This window comes from Ambystoma mexicanum, chromosome 9, assembly GCF_040938575.1.
Source record: "Ambystoma mexicanum isolate Mex_15411 chromosome 9, UKY_AmexF1_1, whole genome shotgun sequence".
Classification (NCBI taxonomy): domain Eukaryota; kingdom Metazoa; phylum Chordata; class Amphibia; order Caudata; family Ambystomatidae; genus Ambystoma; species Ambystoma mexicanum.
Window position 1 is genome coordinate 201,489,527 of NC_090931.1, and position 22,679 is coordinate 201,512,205.

The 22,679-nt window shown below is 45.8% G+C and overlaps 1 protein-coding gene across 1 annotated transcript in view; it reads right to left on the reverse strand.

Moving 5' to 3' along the window:
- Positions 1–22,679, reverse strand: part of BUD13 (BUD13 homolog) — a 340,704-nt gene that overhangs the window by 148,235 nt on the left and 169,790 nt on the right. The window contains exons 9-10 of the mRNA XM_069614500.1: positions 10,830–11,014; positions 10,410–10,491 (exon numbers count right to left, since the gene is read on the reverse strand). Of these exons, the coding sequence (XP_069470601.1) occupies positions 10,410–10,491; positions 10,830–11,014 (267 nt within the window). The remainder of the gene's footprint in view (positions 1–10,409; positions 10,492–10,829; positions 11,015–22,679) is intronic.

Sequence of the window (22,679 nt, forward strand, 5' to 3'; positions counted from 1 at the left end):
GGAAACTTCAACCATACACTATGGAGAGACATAAACAAGTCACCCATAAAAGGAGTGAAAGACTAGGTGAGAGGGGAAAGAGATTGCCCTTCAATTAGGGACAAGGTAAAATAGTTACCAAGTCCAAGCAAAATGTTCTGAGGTTGGCACAGGTCAGGAACATCTATCATTGATTTGAAAATCTTACCTAACAGTTGGGCTGCCATATAACCTAATAATGTTTATGTAAGGCTTGTAACCTTTAACTGTGTGAATTCTAAATGGAGCATGAGTTAGGGAGATTTTTATGCTTCATCCCTTCTCCCCGTCAGACCTACAGCACTTTTATCTGTACTTCTGGACCTTTTTCTTTAAACCCTGAATGAGTGGAGCCTTTTTCCACTCATTCATTCTTGCTCAGTCTTTTGGAACCTTGTTGTGTTTTACTGTCTTATGGAGTCTACTTTCCTCCATATCTCTTGTAAGGCATCTGTATTTTACTTTTGCAGCACCCAGCTCCTTTTGGGCAGTGTTGCTGGGAACCCTTTGGGTTCTCCTTTGAGATTCTTTCTATATCCCAGAGTAACTACAGTTCTTAATACTTAGTATTTCTCATAAAACTTTATAGTCTGGGAGATTGGCACACACCACCTTATGTGGAATGTCAAGGGGATACTTAGAATCCCCCTTCTCTCTGCTCCTGTGACTTTTTAGTCACATACAAATACCATTATGGCTGGAAGCAGTGGACGTGTTATTCCAACTGTTGTGTAATTTTCTACCGCAGGCTATGTCCATAGCCCCGGTTATGCACAATAGGGTCACCCAAGTACTAACTTGGTGGCTCCTTTTTATTTTTGCCATTTCTAGTGTGGTTATTCTTTGTTAGCCCTTCTTCTACCATTCTGGGTAGGGGAGGTTTGTGTATGTGTTCTGCCTTTGGTGGGAACCCCTGGGTGCCCCCGCCTAGGGATGTAACGGTATAACGGTATACCATTAAAGATACCGTGAACCACTTAATTGAACAATAATAACCGTCACATTGTTTATACCGTTATACCGTTCATACCGTTAAGTGTGCTTTTCAATCTGATTTGGAAAGGCTGCAGTAAGCAATTGCTGCGCAGTCTTGGTTTTGCACTGTTGGATGTGCTGTCTGCCAAGTAGTTTCAGTTGGAGCAGTTTTTAATGCCATTCCATAAACCACACGTGCCTTACACAAAATCAATATGTTAGCAATAGGAAGAATAGATACAGTGCCAAGAAGGAATAGGGTTTACTTTGGGGTGGAGGCTTTGGGGTTTATATATTTATAATGGATAATATTCTCTAAACATATGGCAATGGGGGATTTCCCTGGTTCTATCATTGAATTTACATATAATAAGTCACACTGCGAAATTCACTCATCTCTGTGGGTATTCCCTGCTGCCATACCAAAGGGTAACATGTCAGTGATTACTGAACAACTTTTGGCCCGCAAGTAAACTAAAGGCTGTAACGTAAAGAGTGTGAGAGTGAGAGAGAGAGAGAGAGTGTGTGTGTGTGTGTGTGTACGTGTGTGTGTATACGTGTGTGTGTGTACGTGTGTGTGTGTGTACGTGTGTGTGTGTACGTGTGTGTGTGTGTACGTGTGTGTGTGTGTACGTGTGTGTGTGTACGTGTGTGTGTGTATACGTGTGTGTGTATACGTGTGTGTGTGTATACGTGTGCGTGTGTGCGTACACAAGCGTATACACCATCAGCCTCCATTGATCTGTGGCATGCAGGTTATCAAGATGGCAACATGTTCATCTTCACCAGTAGCCAGTGGGGAAGCAAAAAGCCTAAATGACCACTTAAGAAAAGCTATTCAGTTTGCTTTGCCAGTTGCAGCAGGCCTCCACCCCACCCCCTCCTCTCCACACGTGTGTTTGTGTTTGGTGGAAGCAAGGCATTTCAGTGGAAAGTATGTTGAAAAGCCCAATTCTGGTCCTGGGTGCCTGGTTTTGTTTGTGATGATACATCTGTTAATTTATGACCTTTTAGAAAATATTTGTTAAGATCAGTTAACTCCACCTGCTATACCGCGATAACCATGATATACCGTCATTTGGCAAGAAGGTTATCGTACCGTCATAAAACAAATACCGTGACACCCCTACCCCCGCCTAAGCTCCAATGTATCTGGGCAGGCAGGAAGTGGGGGAGGAGTTTTTCACTCCCCTGCTCTTTTTCTGCCGGAGCCCCTGAATGGAACCAGCTCCCTCTGGGGGTCTGGCTGTCGCCCCTTTCTGTAAACTGCTGAGGAAGATTACAGAGGAGTGTGCTGAAACTGAATAAAAAGTGAGGTTCCTGAGGTGAAAAGGAAGTCGACCACTGGAAACTGAAGTAACCCAAGAAGACAACCAGAGACGCCTGCAGACCCTTTGAAACACAGTAAAGTGACCACTACTGTCCTCAGCCCGTTTTCTGTGTGACAGATGAACTCCAAAGAGGACGACTCCTTCTCAACCAGTCTGCAGACGGACTTTAATCTGAGCCATCTCCAGAGGAGCTGTGCCTCTCCAGAGTAGTGGCACCCTAATACCAGGAGACCTCTGACTCAATTGAAGTGCATCGTCGTGGAAAGGCCGAATTCGTCCAAGTCTTTGCTGAGCTCCAGGTGAACCTCCAGAGACACAATCTGACCCGTCAAAGTCTCACCAGAGTCAAGGACTTCATGAACAGAAGAGGATTGTCAGGGCGAATCGCGTCCTTTATTGATGCTGCAAAAAAAGTGCCAAAACCGCATAGTGACCAGAGAAGTTGCTGAAATCCATGCCAGAGGTCCTCCCTCCAGACTGCAGCTGAGAGATCCCGTCCATTGTGCTGCCTTTTGTGACCAGACGAAGGAATCCGGAGGCCAGGTCCAGCGCTGCCACAGTGAGGAGATTCCAGACACAAACACTTCTTCTTACCAAAGGTACTGTGGGAAAAAAGGTATTGCTTACCTTCACCTGAAAAAGCGCTCCAGAGCGTTGGAGTGCACGTATAAGTGTCTAGGGAAACACCCTCTTACATCCGACCCAAGCTGCTGCTTGTGACCCCCTTAGCGAGTCTTAATAGAGTCTCTGATGTTGGTTGTATCCTCTAGCATCCTAAAGACTAGAGACTGGAAAGTAACCACAGGAACTGTTCATATTCTGCTGCTTGCCAAGACTTTTAGCCCTTGCCAAACTGCCTTTAGCTAGGGTTGCGTTTTAGACCTTAAAAGCCTTGCTGTGTGAAGAAACTGTCTCTAGAACCATAAGCCTTGCTGGTATAACACTAACTATTTCCCTTCCTAAAAGTCATCATCTTATATGATTTTGAAGAGTAAATGTCTTTATCGTATTTCTCCCAAGATTCGTGAATGCGCCTTATTACCGATAATATGGTAGAACTGCCATTACTGTCAAAAGCTGTAACAAATGTAACCGCGAGCAACCAAAAACTAAGCAGTGGCCTTTGAAAAGTATTCCAAAGTTTTCCTAAGTGTTTTGTTTAAGTGTATCAAGTATTTTAAATAGCTTGTCTTTATTTAATACATCTATATTTTAATATAAGTTCATGTGTAAGTGTTTCTTCGAGGTGCATTACTGACTAGGTTAAGTGTACTTACCTACAGCTCACATCTTCCTCTTATGATAAGCCTGACTGCTCTGCCGCTCTACCAAGGTTCCATGAGTAGTACAGACTGATAATAAGGGTTGGGGATCTACAAACCATTGGGATAGTTTGGTAAAGTCCTACCTTCCCAGAGGACTTTGGGAAAACTCCCTTAACAGTGTGTATTCCAATTGGGACACCAAACTGTGGTTGTGCACATGCATGTATGGATTTCACTTACTTTATGGTGTCTTTACTTAATACATGTGTAGAACAAGGTACTTTCTTACCTGGTAACGTTCTTTCGATGGGATGGTCCGATGACGTATTCCATATCTATGACATGTAATCACCACAGCTGTGCTGCTTCGGAAACTTTTTTCGGCGTCTGCGTCCTGCGTCGATGACGTCGATGCGCCGTCGTCGAGGACCTCCTCCGACGTCTGACGTCATCCGATGTGATAAGTAGGACGCACGACGCCCGTAGCCTCAGTTGTAGTTTTTTTCCCCCAGAACGTGTGACATTAGTCAACTGCCAGTCAGACACAAAGCCTTGCGGAACGTAAGATGCAATCGAAAAAGAAATTCTGCAGCGGGGAAGGCAGGGTGGGAGCGATATGGAATACGTCGTCGGACCATCCCATCGAAAGAACGTTACCAGGTAAGAAAGTAACTTGTTCTTCGAGGGGATTGGGTCCTCCGACGTATTCCATATCTATGACCGACTCCCAAAGCAGTACCAGAGCAAGGAGGAGGGAAAGACTTAAAAATCAAAATTTAGAATAGCCAATCAAATAGCAGAGCAAAGGACCGCCTTGCCAAAGGCCAGATCCTGTCCTCGGATGGAATCGAGGGAATAGTGACGTACAAATGTATGTACTGAAGCCCAGGTGGCTGCATCACAGATGTTGCAAATAGGAACACCCTTCTGCAGGGCAGTAGATGCAGCCATACCCCTGGTAGAATAGGCCCGCAAGCCAGCCGGTGGGTCCTTACCCGCCAAGCGGTAACACTCCGAGATGGCCAAAATAATCCAGCGAGACAAAGTCTGTTTCGTCACAGCTTGCCCCAAACGGTTTCCAGCGTAACCAATAAAGAGTTGATCGTCCACTCTGACCCGGGACATGCGTGAAACATAAAAGCTTAAAGCTCTCCTAGGATCAAGCCTATGGAGCCTCTCCTCTTCCTTACCAGGATGCGGAGGAGGATAGAATGCCGGAAGAACAACCTTCTGGGCCAAATGAAATTCCGTCACTACCTTCGGAAGAAAAGAAGGACGAACTCTAAGGACAACCCTGTCCTTGTGAAATACAGTGAAGGGTGGCTTAACTGAAAGTGCCTGTAACTCACTCACTCTGCGAGCGGAAGTAACCGCAACTAAAAACACAGTTTTCAGAGTTAACAGCCTCAAAGGGCAAGAATATAAAGGCTCAAACGGAGCACCCATAAGAAACCTAAGAACAAGGTTTAAATCCCAACCGGGCACCAGGAAAGGTGACGGAGAGAACACATTAGTGAGCCCTTTCAGAAACTGTGAAATTAAAGGGATTTTAAAGTAAGAACACTCTTCAGACGAGCGCTTAAAGATGGACAGCGCCGCCAGGTAACCTTTAATGGTACCCACTTGCAAGCCCCTGTGGGCCAAAGTAAGTAAAAAGGACAGAACCATGGGGAGGTCACATGCAAAAGGATCCACATTCTGAACTCTGCACCAGTCGCAGAACTTACGCCAACGGCAACGGTACAGAGACTTTGTTGCTGGCCTTCGGGCCGAAAGCAACACCTCCATCACGTCTTCAGGGAGGACCCAATCCTTATACCTCAACCTTTCAGAAGCCAAGCGTGAAGATTGAGGGATCTGACCTCTGGATGGAGAACCTGACCCCCCTCCCATGAGAGCAGATCGTCTCGGTAGGGAAGACGACGTGGAGGGCAGATGGACAAGTCGAGAAGGTCCGGGTACCACGTCCTCCGAGCCCACGCCGGGGCAATGAGAATCATCCGGGAACCGAACTTCTGTAACCTCCGCAGCACTTGCGGGATGACGGGGACTGGAGGAAACGCGTACAGCAGCGGGAATGACCACTCCACCACGAACGCGTCTCCTAAGGCTCCTTTTGGAGGAAATTCCTGCGAGCAAAACCTTTTGCACTTCCGGTTGACACTGGAGGTGAAGAGATCCACTTGAGGGGTCCCCCAGAGGGCAAAGATCTCCAGGAGAATCTCCTGAGCCAACCCCCACTCGTGAGAGATCGCGCTCTGCCTGCTCAGAGCGTCCGCCGTCACGTTTTCGTCTCCGGCCAGATGAACTGCCGAGATCGAAACTTCCTGCTGGATGGCCCAGAACTCGAGCTGCATCGCCTCCCTGCACAGAGGAAGTGAACCTGCCCCCCCCTTTTTGTTGAGGTAGTGAATGGCCACTGTGTTGTCCGTCAGGATCAGGACACTCTTTCCTCGCACAGTCGGCAGAAAAGCCTTCAGGGCTAGCCTGACGGCCCTCAGCTCCAACAGATTGATATGGAGTCTGGACTAAGACGGAGACCAACGACCGCTGACTGTCAGCCCGTTGGCATGAGCCCCCCATCCCGTGAGGGATGCATCCGTCACGATCGTCACCTCCGGCCAGGGAAGCCAAAATGGAGCCCCCTTCATCAAGTTGCCTTCGACGGCCCACCACAGAAGGTCCCGGGCGACCGAGGGCAGCACCTGAACCGGGTCCGACATCCTGCCGGAGGACTGCGACCATTGCGTCTTGAGTGCCCACTGCAACGATCTCATCCGCAGACGAGCCTCTGGCACCAGAAGAATGCAGGATGCCATGAGGCCGAGCAACCTCAAGAACTCGAACACTGGGAGCGTCTGGGCATGCTGAAACTTGTGCACCATCTGCTGAATGTGAAGAGCCCTCACCTGGGGAGGAAAACACTGCCCCAGGGAAGTGTCGAGCACTGCTCCGATGTACTGGAGCCGCTGTGTTGGCGTCAAATGGGACTTCTTTAAATTGAGGGAGAAGCCCAGCCTGTGAAGGGAATGGCAGGTGACGGACAGATGATCCAGGACTTGCTCGGGAGAGCTCCCCCTGATCAACCAATCGTCCAGGTAGGGGTAGACGTGAATCCCCCCTTGCCTGAGATGCGCTGCCACCACCACCATGAGCTTGGTGAAAACCCTCGGGGTGGAGGTCAATCCGAACGGCAGGACCCGAAACTGAAAGTGCAAGTCGCCAACCGCGAACCTCAGGTACTTCTTGTGCTTGGGATGGATCGGCACATGGAAGTAAGCATCCTTGAGGTCGAGTGACACCAACCAGTCCTGAAGCTGAAGGGCCTGGAGGACTTGAGAGAGAGTAACCATCTTGAACTTGTCCTTCCTGAGGAGTTTGTTCAAACCGCGCAAGTCCATGATGGGTCTCAATCCCCCGTCTTTCTTCGAAATCAAAAAATAAGGGGAATACCATCCCTTGTTCCTCTCCGCTACAGGCAGCAGTTCTATGGCGCCTTTCTCCAGCAGGGCTTGAATTTCTTGCGCAAGGAGCGGATCCGGACTCTGCAAAGAGAGGTTCCCCGGTGGATTGTCGCGAGGCCTGTGCCGAAAGGGAAGACAGTAGCCGTGGGTTATGATCTCCAAAACCCACACATCTGAAGTAATGGCTTGCCACTCTACAAGATGCTGCGCCAGCCTTCCCCCAACCGGCGAACCATGGGACATGGCCTCATGACTGAGTGGGAGCAGCTGCGGCGTTCCCTGAGGGCAAAGAGGCAACTGCCTGAGCGGCCTTGGCACCACGGGTACCCTGTCGTCCACCTCTGGTACCCCTGTGTTGGCCTCTTTGACTGCCAGCTCCTCTCGCTTTACTGAAGGACGAGTAATAGCGAAAGGAACCACCCCTCCACTGCTGTCCCCTAGGACGAAAAGGAGGAGGTTGGCGAACTGCAGCGCCCAACGACTTCGTTGCAGCTTTTGAGGTCTGCAACCTCTCAAGGCTCTCGTCTGCCTTGCTGCCAAAAAGGTGTTCACCATCAAAGGGCATGTTGAGGAGCCGGGACTGCACATCAGGAGCAAACCCCGACTTCTGCAACCACGCAAACCTGCGTATCACGGTGCTCGCCGCCATGGACCTACTGACGCATTCAGCTAAGTCCAAACCCGACTGAACGGACTCACACATGGCATCCTTACCATCCTGGACCATAGCAAGGAAACAATCCTGTTCGTCCCCTTCGGGAATATGTTCAGCCGCTAACGCAACACAGTTCCACAGAGTGTGTGTGAAACGAGACAAGGCACAAATGGAGTTGGCCGCCTGAAGCGCCATACCACCAGAAGAAAACACTTTCTTCGCCCAGCCATCAAAACGTTTGTCGTCCCTATCAGGAGGGATGGTAGGGTACGACTCCTGCTTTGCCGGGGCCGTGGCCGCCTGCACCACCAAACTCTCCAGAGTGGGGTGCCTGGTCAAGTAGCAGGGGTCGCTACTGGCTGGACGGTATTTTCGCGACAAGGATCTGCCCACCGCCGGGAGACTCTCCGGAGCAGTCCAAGCCGCCGCCACCCTTCTCTTAAAGCCATATGGAACGGCAGTACCGGGTCAGTTGGGGGACCAACATCAAGGATGTCCGTTAGATCATCCTGCACAAACTCCCCTGGGGGAGCAGACCATCCCAAGTACTCAGAAACCCTAGCCATAAGGCGTGGGTACGAGGAATCGGCATGAGAGCCAGGCTCAGGCCTACAAAACTCCACCTCCGGAGAAGTGTCCAGTCCACTGGCATCATGCAGTGACTGCCTCAAATCGTCAAACTGACTGTGGCCCGAGACAATTTCATCTGGAACCTGACTAGGAACCAGGCCATCAGAATCCTCATCCGCCTCTGAAATATATTCCAGGTGGCGAAAAGAAGGCACCCGAGAGTGCTTGCTCTTAACCAGAGCCTTCCTAGGGGGTTCCCCCGTGCCACGGGGTACCTCCGACACGAAAGGCGACGATGGCGTCGAGCGAATCGGCGCCGGCGTCGAGAGAACAGGCATCGGCGCCGAGAGGATCGGCGTCGAGGAAATCGGCGTCAACGTCAGATGCAGCGCTGCCAGCATCGGCGGCGTCGACACAGCCCTCGAAGCCGGAGCCCCGAGCGTGTCCTTCGACGACCTGAGCGTCGACGGCTTCGACGACTTCCTCGGAGCCGGAGCCTCGAGAAAGCCTGTCGACGCCCTCGACGCCTCAGACGTCGATGTCTTCCTCGAAGACCTCACATGTGCACACGGTCTCGAACGCGTCGAGGACCGGGACCTGGAACGGGTACGTCGAGAACGAGTCTCCTTGTTCGAACGGGACCTCTCCCGTGACTCGTGCCGACCACTCTTGCGAGCGGTGTCTCTCGACCTCTCACGACCGACCCCACTCGGGGGCGCCGACGGCTTAGTACCCTGCGACTCAAGAATCGCCAGCATTTTCTTCCCGAAGGAAGCCCATTCCTCTGGCGTTGCACGGCTGGTGGGGTAAGCGACGTGCCGGGCAGAGTCCTCCGAAGAGGACCTGGAAGACGACCGGGGTCGGCGCTTCCGAGAATGCCTCGAAGAGGCTGAGGAGTGGCGAGACCGACTCCTAGAAGGAGACCCACGAGACTTCCGACGATGACACGGAGAGTCACCCCTCGACTTCCGGGGCTTGGACACCCGACCTACCGACAACTTCTTACGTTCGCGTAAGGCTTTGGACGTGAGCGACTGGCAGTCGATACAGTCATCCGTGTCGTGGGCCTCCCTGAGGCGCCAGAGGCAGGCGTCGTGCGAGTCCGTCACAGACATCTTGGACCCACACTCCCCGCACTTCTTGAAGCCCGGACGCGGGGTCGAAGACGAAGAACAGAACTCCAAAGAGTCGAGGCGTTAACCGAGATTCACGAAGCAACACGTTCGCGGAAAAAACGGAACTGAGGCTACGGGCGTCGTGCGTCCTACTTATCACATCGGATGACGTTGGACGTCGGAGGAGGTCCTCGACGACGGCGCATCGACGCAGGACGCAGATGCCGAAAAAAGTTTCCGAAGCAGCACAGCTGTGGTGATTACATGTCATAGATATGGAATACGTCGGAGGACCCAATCCCCTCGAATTGTTAAATTAATAGGAGTATTTTTGTACTTATTGCATGGACGGTATATTGCTTGTCAAGCTCTAGTGTTTGTTAATTGTACTTTACATAAAACCCATGATCTGCTAAGCCTCAGCCTAATTGCTTGTCTACATCACCAAAACAGAGTTAAGACATTTGTGTCAAACCTTTGAAGGTTCACTAAGGTTGGATTCCCAGAACCCATCACCAGGGATGGAGGATGGTTCTGAAAGACCTCCTAACAATGATGATAATAATAACATTATTAATATTAACAATATAACATATAGTGTTTAATGCTGGATATCTCCTGCTTCTAAATGATGTAAAACGGTTGCTATTATTTCTCACTTAAATGGTACTTAGTTTATCAACCTCAAAGGGATGAGTGGCAGAGTCAGCCCTTCTGGGAAGCACAGACGAGACTGCTGGTTGCACATGGCAAACAATCAACTGCTTGGGCCATTTTATACGCTTATGCTCTCCAGGCAGTTTAAGGGATAATGAGAGACCACCCAAGCCAAAAGTGAATTAATACTAACTTGTCCGAAACCAGTCACAGAGATCCATGCAAGAAGCATTTGGCAAACAGCGGGTCAGAATACTACAATAACACAGGACACCCTTGGCAAAACTGAAGTAAAATGTCTGATCATCACTAAAGATGAAATAGCTTTCTGAAACTCAAACTTGGATAAAACAGAATACCTGTCCACTCCGTCCCAGCGGTGTCCTGGCCATAAGTCAAACCGGTTGGGTGGTGGGGCTGGTCCATTGTATCGTGGGCGCACTGCAGAGAGAAAGAACAAACGTGAAGTATGTTTTTTTTTTTGCTTTTTTTTTATTTTTATTTTTTTTATTTTCTCCGTGAAGTATGTTGTCTGTTGGGATTTCCATCTTCACTCAAGGTAATCATAGATGTAATCTGGCCCACAACTAACCAAAGCACCCCTGGAAGTGATTTCTGTACTGATATTACATTAGCAGACAGTGCTAATTGGCTGCACACATCCAAGGAGTACATCCAACCTCTACCCCAAATAAAGCTGCTAGGGCACCAACTGGACAGAATCATCAAGATGCCTGCAGAGTGTTCCTAAACATTGGGGCATTGGGACACCCCCTCACCTTTCTTGTTCTTTTCTTCTTTCACTTTCTTCTTTTTGATGAAGTTGGCCATGGGGTCCCCGTCTCGTTCCTGCTCTCGCAACATTTGGTCCAAGTCCTGGTCGTCTATGTATCGGGCCAAAGGCTTGTCTATCTCCTTTGCTGCATCCAGCACATTTTGCTGTTGCATTTGCTGCTGTGCAAGTCTGTGAGTAGAAATGAAAGAAACCAAGGTCACACGAACAATTTCCATACCCTATGGCAGGGGAGGGTATGCTTTACTGCAAGTTCTCCACTAGATCACTTCAGCAGATCATTTTCCTATCAAGACATCTTGTATTCCTGCACTCTATATCTCATGTCCATTCTTGTTCCTAACCAAATCTGTAGCTAGAAACAACATTTGTGTTGTTCCGTCTGTTTTTTTCTTTTGGTAGCAGTAGGTTTATCTCTGCCTTATTCCTGGCTTGGCACTGATATAACTTTATTGTCTTTTCAACAAGATCTTTTTTGCTGATTTGAATAAATATTTCGATTTTACTAATGCAAAGCATGCTGTAGGATTCATTGTCGTGGAGCATCGGCCAGTATTTGTTTCTGGCTAGATGTTTATATGAAGCACCTGTGAGTCTCATGTTAAATCATGGCATGTGAAGGTACTACTAGGCATATCTCTGGGAAAGATAGCTCTGGAGATTAAACACCCCAGCCAATGTGAGGAAGAGATCCCTTTTAAGAGGAGATGGAGGTTTTTAGAATGGAAAAGCATAGGGTCGGTAATGAGGGGGAAGAATCATCAGAATGAGTCACAGTAAGATCGAAGAACAACAGAAGCAAGTACAACCGCAAAAAGCAAGGTGCGATAAGAAAAAACAAACAAGTCATTAAATTAGTCTCTTGACGCTGATTACATTTATGTTCTAGAACTTGGACTTGGCCTCTGCCCTCTGTAGAACTCGGATTTAGACAGTACATACATAGATGTCTGAGTTTTTGTTCGGAAATTGGAACTAAAAACTCACTTCAATGATATCAATCCTGCCATGCATGCTATGGTTACACCTTTTATTAGCAAATTCTCTACAATGGAATGAGACATTAGACAAGGTGCAGTGACTATCTAATGAGGACCACTCTCTGGGCTCAATATAGCACAGATGATAGGCATTGATTACGTGAAGACAGCAAACTAAAAATGAAAGCTTGTTTTATGCCAAAGTCTGAGGCAGGGAGATTCCAACTCTTATACTTGTTTGAAAAATAGTCCTAGCTGATTTGTTTACTATGGGTATTTCTAGGAAATGACATAGCAACCACTCTTACACTATTATTATTATCGAAAGCTATCCAATCACTGGAAGAGAATGATCAAATTCTCAAACTAGGCCTTTAGACAAAGGTGGTAATGTTTTTGAAGACGAGGCTTGGAGGAATACAGAAAAGAAGAATATATTAAATTATATTATATTGATTGCTATAAAATCCTTATGACCAAATTAAGAGCTAAAAACTAATAGCAATAATATGATCATGAGTAAGAATGTGGGATAATGACGAAAAATTATATTTGATGATTAACTGCCCTACTATCCTTTGATTGTATCTTTAGTCCAAAGTGCACACGTCACTTATTTCACCACCTGGTAGGCCTATTGCAGACTCTCTGTGGTCTACTTGTATTCACTTGTGCACATATGTAAATAGGTTCCAGGTACCCTCCGTCACAACATTACCGTACTACATCAGGACACAGAGGATATAATAGAACCCATTCATGATAATATCTATAGGGGGGTCAACTAATTTGATGGTTACCCTGGATATTAGGTCCTTATTTGCTGCAATATATGTCTAGATATTATTGCAGTTGTGAGGACCTTTCTAGACATAGGGCCTCATTATGAGGTTGGAGGAATGGGTTTACCGGCACCGGTAATGGTGCCGGTAAACCCATTCCTCCCTATTATGAGGTTCCCTTGCGGGACCCGCACAGAACGTCTGGTCATACCAGACGTCCTTAGCGGGTCCCGCAAGGGGACCAAAGAGCTAATAACGGGCCCGTTATTAGCTCCATCCCCATTCCCATTGAGCCCTATGGGGGCTCAATGGGAATGGGGATTGGTTTTGTGAATGAGGAAATACCGGGTCCTCCAATGTTGGAATGACCCGGTAATTCCTCATTCACAGAACCCGGACCGGACCCGATTTTGGAGGCCGCCATGGCGCTAATAGCACCATAGCTACCTCCAAACTCTTAATGAGGCCCATACACTTATAGAGCTATATTCGGGCTAAATTCTGATTGAAATGATCATTATTTTTCTCATTGATAACCTTTTTCTATTTGATAGATCAATGCATAGACATAAACAGAGAGCTGCATTGGGCTCATATTTTGCTCCATCTTATGCCAACCTTATTGTTGGATTCTGGGAGCAGACGTTGGCCAGAAAAGAAGACCTTCTCGAGTACACATAACATGTAATATTATGGTGTTGGTACATTAATAATATTTGTCTGCTATGAGATGAGAATTGAGACCCCAGCCAAATAAATATGTGAAACATTCTACTTGAAATACCGTCAACTTAGAATTTTCTTAGGAGTGCTCCCTGAATTATGTTACTATTTGGATTTGATGATCACGGTCTGTGATTTTAAATTGGAATCAGAGCTTTATTGTAGGCCTAGTATCTGTAAACCTTACTACATGCTAGGAGTGCCCATATCCAATCCATGACGTAATTTGTGACAATTTAAGAAAGAAAATTAAAAAAGGAGGGGTTAAAGCACTGAGAGACCGGTTCAAAAAACTACAATTTTGAATGTTATCATCAAAATATGGGAAAAACAATATAGTGATGTTTATCACAGTATTCAGTTCACATGAAAGTGGACGATAGTGAGGAAACACTTGAGGGTGGAGGATAAAACAGATGGCAGGGATAGTCCTATGTTTGCATTTCACAAGTTAACTACAGTTAAAAATAAACTGGACTGCAGCTACTGTGAGGAAATTCAGATGTGAATTTTGGTGGATTCCTTGTATTTGGGGTTGGAAAACAAAGAATATATTGATAAGAAAAAGAGAAAGAAATGGTGCATCAATCAATTTATTAATTACATCACCACTTCCGTACTCTATGCTAATTTATGCCCCTACAATAGATAATATGTAGAGAATACTATTCAATGTCTCAGATGAAGAAACAAACGTATATCCACGCAATAAAGAAAGGAGGTGAGAAATAACCGCATGCACTGCATTATGAAGAATGTCAGTAAAGGGATCCCAGCTAGATTATGGTTTTTAGGGTACAGAAAGAAGGACTGAAAAGTAGAGGCACAAAGAGTGAGCGTTGTTTGATACACATTGAAGCTAAAGTGATTTTCTTTTTATGTGCACTTCTACCAGCAGGACAAAAATATTAGTAAGAGCCATCATCATCTTCTTAATAATCGGCCATATCACCTTCTTTGATTCCTGTATCTCCCATGGGGGGCCCCCCCTAATCTATCCACATGTCGGTGTTGGCTGTATTTATTCCTTAAGGATTGTAAAAATATTGTGTGACTGATTATACATGCTTAAGTATTAGCTTGGTGTTAGCCAATTTGGAGGCTGTCACAAATGGTGGATTTACTCCTTAATTTTTTATACGTACAGTCACCAAATGAGCATCTTGAGTGGAAAATTAGGTGAATTCATCCCTTGTGATAGGGACATTTTTCAAATATCTCTGGTGAGGACTTCTACCTTTGCAAAGTGACAGAGCAGCCAGACTCACTCTTAGAAGCAGGGTGGCCCAAGTTGTAACTCGCCACACTCAAGCACACAATTAAAGATTGTCCATATTGTACACTTATTGAAACAAATACTCTGTAGTATAAGTAAAGCTGGTAAGGCAAATATACATTTACAGGTAAGTACCAATGTTAGGTACACCCATTATAAAAACAGTAAAGGGCTCCACACAGAGACCCACGGCACTCATAAAATAAGTACAACACTTGATCATAAAAAAAAGTAGAACACAAACTATGCTACAGGCCTTGAAGGAGTGATCTCTACCTAGAAATGCCCAAATAAGGGAAGGCCAGTAGTATAACGGTTGCTGGTGAAAACAAAAGTGATTGACATCCTGGGAGTGGATAGGGAGCTCACTGCAACAGAGATGCCCCTTGGTGTAATGCTAAATGACCAGCAGGGCATGGGGCTAGGAGCAAGAAGGTTATGGGCTAACTTAATGATGGCTGCAAAAAGGTGTGTAGTCAGGCAATGGAAGCAGAAGGAACCACCATCTATCGTACAAGTGTTCTATGCAAAATGGGACACGATAGATGTGGAAATAATGACAGCGACAATACGAGGCTCTCTGAAGAAGTTCACTAAGATATGGTCTCCGTTCCTAAACTAGGCAATTAAAGATACAGTACACTTGTACATCCCGGAGCGGTTACAGGCACTAGGGTTTTTGGAAGGAGGAGAGGACTGAGCAGTAGATCGGAGGCCTCAAGGCACTGCCTGTAAGAACTGCTGGGGGTGGGGGGAACGGGGAAGTAACCGTTGAGTTGATATAGAAGGAGGATATGTACTATGTTATGTTGGTTCGCACATAGTAATGTAAGTTGATTACATATGTGAGCATTATTAAATGAAAGTGCTGGTTGGAAAAATAAAAGAACAGTGGATGATCTCCAACAAACATCAGAAAAAAGATTACACAGGTTAGTATAATTTAAACTACTTTACCGCGGGTTAATAGTGGTGACTTAGCATATTAAAATGCACAGAAAATCACAGGGAGATACTAAAGTAAGAAAGCTTGTTCTAATCTTAAGGACCCCCAAGGGGAGAAAATACAGAATGCAAATTACCAGTTGTTACAACAGTTTTTCTAAAGTCCACCTGAAAGGACTTTATAAGACTGTTCTTGTGCAATACAGAAACTCAAACTCTTAGTATAAGTCTGTACCACTCAAGGTAAGGGTAGTGTAGCAGAGCAGCTAGGCTTACCATAGGAGGGAGAGATGGCTGTAGGGAGGTACAAAGAACATGCAGCGTACACAGGTGTTAGGTAAGATGTTTATATCTATGATAAATCTTCCTGACCTGCGTCAACCCTAGAACATTTAGCTTGGATGTGATCACTATTTGACCTTGCCCCTAGGTGAAGGGGAACCTTTTTCCCCTCCCACCTAGTACCTAGTTCTTTACTGTTTTTATGGGTGACCTTTTATGTCTCTTTATAGTGAATGTTTGAAGTTCTAGTTTCATACAACTTTTGGGTTTAGGCTGGGTTGTCCCTATGGGCTCCCCTGTTAATTTCTCTCCGATGTACTTGGGTTCCCAAGTAGTAAAGAGATTTGTATCCCCTCTAAATTTTGTATAAGTGAGCCAGCACCCCCCACCTTATGCGGAGTGCTGGGGGGCTACAATGTATCCCCTTTCTTACTTACCTGATAACATTTTGTTACAATTGCAAGTTTCCTTGAATGGCTGGTGGCAGTGTAACTACTTTTATGACTTTTTAGTCTTTATTACTCATAGGCTGTTAATTCAGCCTCGGTAAGGCACAGAAGGGCCACCATTTTTCTAAAATGGTGGGCTCCTTTTTTCGCCATTTCTTGTGTGCTTGCTATTTCTGAGGTCTGCTCCAAAGTGTCTGAGAAGGCAGGAAGCGAGGGAGGAGTCCAGAAATCTCCAGCCCTTTGTCTTCCATTTTGCCTGAAAAGAACCAACTCCCAGTGGGGGGCTGGAAGTCCTGATTGGACAGCCAGACCACCCCTTTCTGTAAAATGCAGTGCGAGATTGCAGAAGTTGTGCTGTAGTTCCTGTTAAAATACTCCGAACCTGGAAGCTGCCAACAAGTCGACCACTGGAGCGGAATCCGAAGAGGGAGATGAAGAAACGGCTTCCTGGGAGCCTGCTGCAACCCTTCCTTCTAATCGACCTGGGTGGTCCCGAAAACGATGACCTTCTCAGCCTGGTGTAATCCACTTGACTCGAGAAGACCTGCATTTTGAGCCATCCCATGTCATGCTGAGACCTTACGGGGCTGCAATACCGAAACACCCTGGGACCTCAAGCCATTGTGGGGTGCATGGCCTTCCGAAGTCTAAATCCGCCTGAAACTTTGGTGGTATCCTCCTGGCTCTCCAGAGACACGATACGAGTACCTGAAGTCCCCTCACCAGAGTGCTGTACCAGATTAGCGACGAGAATCCGACCGGAGATATTCAGTCTTCTCATGGCTCCTAAAAAGAGCGGCAAAACCACAGAGCTGCATCCATCCATCCATGAAGAAACTCTTGCCTGGAGACTTCCCAGTTGATCCTTGCTGCAAATTCCCTTCCAGTGTTCTTTCTTCAGTCACCATGACAAGGAATGGGTTTTCGGCTGCATATCCGGAAGACACCTTGCTGCAAGCTCTTCTTCTGTGCTGAGGCACTGTGTTGGCTGGGGTATTATTTGCCGTACGCCTTGTGTGATTCCTGTGAAGCTATGGGGGGATTGATGTGATTGGGAGTCCTCTCATCCAGTTCCCCCAGGCCCGTTGCTGGACTCCCTCTAGGGTGTCTTTTCTGAAGTCACTGGACCAATTCTAACTCTAAAGTGAAATACTTACTTGTTTTGAAGAGACTTCCTCAGGAACTGACTTTTCCTGCAACTGAACCCTATCTCACCCTGCCTACAGCGGACACCTAGACCACTAGAGTCCATCTTCTGCCTCTGAGAGAACTCGTGAAATAGACTAGGGAATGACTGCATAAGAAAAGGATTCTGTCTTGAAAAGTAATAACAAGTGTTTAAACGTTACTTACTTGTGAGAGAGTTGGTTGGTAGCTGTCCCTCTGAAATATGATTCAGAAAAGTATATATACGGTTATTTTACTCACCTGTGAATTGGTTCCCCCACTTCCCAAAAGTAATGCTGTTGGCTTCACTTTACTATTTCTATTAGGAAAACAATGTATAAGTTCCCCAACTGGGTCTTGCTTCCCCTAATTTGCTCTATAGCCTGTTTAGAATAAGTCTCCCTTGGGTTTTACTTACCTTTAATAGATGTGTGCAATTCTTATTAAGTGTATTTGTGGGTTTTACTAACCTTGGTCTGCCTTGTGCCATCCTGAAATAGGTTATAGAGTTATTCATTACCTTAGTCTGTGTTCCACTGATCTGAAAAGCAACTATAATAGTTTATTACAAAATGAGGTCTTACTCACCTAGTATAATTGAAGTTTATCCTAAATGTAGTTGTAAATTCATACTGTTCGATGAATGTGGGTTCCACCACTAATCAGAAAAGTATACTTGTAACTCTGGGTTGTGCCTCCACGAAATCTGCTTAGAGCATTTCCAAAATAGTCACAGCGTCCATTACTTACCTTGAAATAGTTCTGTCTTTCTTAATAGTGAAATAGAATTTTACTGTCCCTGATTTGCTGAGTGCATTCTAAAATAGTTGGTGTGTGTTAATACTTGTTACTGAGTAGCTTATGCCCCCTCCAGAAAGTATATGAGTTGATTTACTAATTCTGAACTGAGTTCTAAAAAGTAAGGTTACAAGGAATACTTGCAACAAAGTTGGTTTGTTATGTGAGTTCCTAACTGAGTATCACTGCATGACTGACTGGGTCTACTACCCTTGAAATACGAACTGTATCCAAAAGGTATATATAACCTGGTTTTACTCCACAAGAATAGCTGTTTGCAGTCTGAATGTGTAATAGGTTTGACTTACCTTGACTACTTACTGTATTCTTAATAAGGTTATACTTTGGGTTATATCCCTTAAGTATTGAGTTGGTTTTCATAATTGTGTTTAATGTAATAGTACTTATTTACCCAAGATTCTCCTTGGCCTACTTGTATTTAAATAATCCATTTATTTTTACAATACATAATGTTTCAGTATTTCTTCGGACCATATGTTTGCTACAATTTCTTTGTACCAAGCTATGACCCTCTCTCCCTCTTACGACAAGCCTGGCTGCTCTGTCAAGGCTACCAAATACTCAGGTGGTACAGCCTCATACCAAGAGTGGAGTTTTGTACTGTCTCAGTTTTATGGTTTTATTAAGCCCTTAGTTGGACTTCAGAAAAACTGTCCCAACAATAGGCCCAAAGAAATGCTTACACCCTTAGAGTTATGTAAAAAACAAAAATAATGGTTTGATTATATATATATACTAGCTGTTCCCGGCATAACATATGCCATTCTAGCATATCTTAAAGGTCAATATTGGTCGGTAATTGATAGGGTCATTTAGAAAGATAGATAGATAGATAGATAGATAGATAGATAGATAGATAGATAGATAAAATTCTTTAGAACGGTAAGTACTATCATAATAGGCAAACACAATGAAATGACAGTATGGAATTCTAAGTAAGTAAAACCACTGTTATAGTAAACGTTGGGGGTTATTCAGTTTTAGGAATAGCTTGGAGGTACAAGGCCAAAACAAGCAGGTAACCCGTTTGCATAGCCTGAAATTACTTTTTAGAATAGTGGAAAAGTAAGTAATAACTTTGTAATACTTTCTAGAATTACCTTATGTAATTCAAAGGTAAGTAATTACCTATTCTGTTTCAGGAAGAATACAGTTACACTACCTTCAGTAGCAAGTGAGTACAATACTTATTAGTTACTTTTGTTTCAGATCCTTATGATAGAAACAACACCAACACAAGGTAAGTTACTTAATATTTCCACAGAGCCTAGGCTTCAAGAGTCCTTCCCTATCTAATTCAGAGTCTCTTTCAAGATCAGAAGGATGGGGCGGTGCGGGGGGTGGGGGGGGTTAGTTGTGTGGGAAAGCAGGAACAAGCTTTAAAAAAAGTCAAGAGTTAATGTGGAAATCTTCTGGAGCAGTTAGGTAACCGTTCTTGTGGGTAAAAGGGTTCAGGGACTTCGTAAAAGGCCCCCTGCATACGTTCCAGCGTTAGGCCTGGGCGAACATGTATGGGCAAACTCACAAACACATGAATTACCCCTGTAGCCACACGGGAGCGTGAGAATGACTTTAGACAAGTAAAACATCTAGTCCCACAGTACCTTATGAGCGATGAAGAAGATGAAGCTGGATGTCGTCAACTGATAGCAGCTGCAGACCTGGTCTCCTGTTCCTTGGTCGTGGTGACGAAAGGAGGCACCCTGGATGGGATTTCACAGCAGTAGCCTAGAGAGGGGACTCCCAGCAAAGGATTATTCATGCTCCAACTTGGATCTGTGGTTCTGGTGCCTTTTCAGAGACACCCGTGAAGAACGATTTTCGTCCGGTTGAGGCACATCGCTAGCTCGGTCCTGCACTCTGGTGAGGGGACTTTGAGGAGTGGAATCTTGCCTCTGGAGGCCCAGCAGAAGCCACCCAAAGTTTCCGGAAGATTTGTTCATCGGAATACGAGGCACTGCCGTATGGTCCCAGGGTATTGGCGGTTTGGAGCCCAGGAAGGTTGCAGCACGTCGTGGGATGTCTCAAAGTGCAGGTCGTCTTGTGACTGATTATTCCCACCAGTCCATGGGAGGAAGTCGTCCTCTTCGGAGCTTCCCGGTCGATTCAAAAACTGGGTCAGGACAGCAGTGGTCACTGCAGCAGGCTTCACCGGTTACTGGAAGGGGCTGCAGGTGTCTCTGGTCACCTTCATCTTCGGTTCTTCTGTTCCATTTGTCGGCTTGTCTTCAAGCCACTCAGCACTCATGCTACATTTAAACTTTGGGGGGGTGGCTGTCCTTTAAGGACAGCCAGCCTCCGAGTTGGAACTGGTTCCAGGCAGGCTTATAAAGATAAAGGGCTGCAGAGTTTTGGACTATTCCCTCGTTTCCTGTCTTCACAGACACTCTGGAGCCTTGGCAGGATTTCAGAGGGATTCACGCCGAAGACAAAAGTCAAACCAGGACCTCCCCCACCCAACATGGCAGAAGAAGGACCAAGAAAGGACAAGCACACAAGGAAGAAGCCACCAATTTTTGTCAATGTTGACCCTTCTGTGCGTTACCAGCGCTGTGAACACAGCCCACGAGTAGAAATAACACAAATGTCGGTAGAACACGGCCACCACCCATTAAGGTATGGTTGTCACTGTAACAGAAATGTTACAGGAGCAGTGAGAAAGGGGATACTATGTAACCCCTCAGCAATCCACATAAGGTAGGGTGTGCTGATCTCACAATATAAAATGTAGAAATGATAAAAAGTATCCCTCTACCCTTGGGAACCTTTGTTCCCCCAATAAAAATAAAAACATACAAAGGGAAGCCCAAAGGGTTCCCAGTAGCACTGCACAAAAAGGGTGTGCTACAAAAGTAAATTACAGGTGCCTTACAAGATATGGAGGAAAACATGACTCCATGAAATAAAAAACAAAAGTAATGAACATGGGTTCCCCTATATAGAGTAAAAGAATGAGTTAGTGGGGGAAAAGGCTCCCAGTCGAGAGACAGATCAGAAAACCCAGGAGTTCAGCAAAAAGTCCAGAGGGTCTCACAGGAGAATGAGATTTGGCATTGAAATGAAAAATCTACCTAACGGCAGTAAGTAATTGCTATTGTCATTTTAGAGAACTGTAAGTGTTCCATAAAATGTGTCTATAGGATGTAAGGGACAAACCCAATAGGTCTGCTGTGGTTATGATGAAAAGGTACGTTTGTGTGGCCTATGGCCACAGGAGGGAGAGCACAGTAATTATTCAGCTGAGGAGATAAAACAACTCCACCCGCAGAGCTTATGACCAAGGTTTGACCATCAAAGGCCCAGAGAAAAATGGCTACAGAGTGGGACTCAAGACAAGAGAAGAAACATGGTCCTGGTCAGTGGGGCACAGAAGAGACTCTGCACGCAGAAACCCTAGAGAAGAGCCACAGTGACAAGATGGGGAATGGAGCATCCCAGACTAAATACTACTGGGAGGAGAGTCCAGAAAGCGCCAGTGCAAAGGTCTCTCAAGTGGTCGGGATTGCGTCTGGATACACAGCAACTCCAGTCCCAGAATGCACAAAGGTGACCTAGCAAACAGGTCATGGGTATATCAGAGGGGAAAAAGACTCGACACAGGCAGCAAGACTGTCCCAGGATGAGGAACAGCTACAGGGGAGGGAATCCAGACTTCTCAAGATGAGGAGCACAAACATTTAGGAGCAAAAGTACAGTGCACTGTGTTTTAGTACAGCAGCGATGCACCTAGTTTTGTTCCAGTCATAGACAAAGGAGACGGGAGCTTTGAATAAGGCTCACACGGCTGCGGTGAAGGACGATTCAGCTGTTCCGCTGGATCAGAAGGAAGAGCCTAAGAGAGGACACCCATGGGTAGAGAAGAGCAAAACTGGGCCTTTACAAGATTTGGAGGCAGCAGCATAGGAGGGTAGGCTCCAAAAACCCTGTGTGGCCAGAAAGGCAATTTTGGAATTCTTTGTGCTCTGCACACACAAACAAGGACCACAAAACAAAATGGCCAGAGTATAGATTTTTTAAAATGCATTGGTAGCCCAATGATTGCCATACATGGCCATTTTGAAGGTACAATGGCTGCAGGATGCTTTACCAAAACCTAAAGCCTGTAGCTTTCATCAATCTACTAAGTACATTTCTGAGTGAATAAAACCAGGGATAAATGTGTTGCTCATGGAGCAGTCCACCTCTGGGTCATAAGGGCTACTAAGGGGAGCATACTATAAAAGAGTGGCATCTGCAGGGGAATTTCAGTAGAGGTCCATCTGACAGCAAAAGGAAAATAAAAAAAACAAGCCAAAAAAATGTCAGGGGAACTAACTAGTTCGGTCCATGTCATGTTTAACTCTCCTTTAGCTAACACCTTGTATTTCTGCAATGAATAACACTATATGCCTTACCTAGATTTTAGAGTGAATA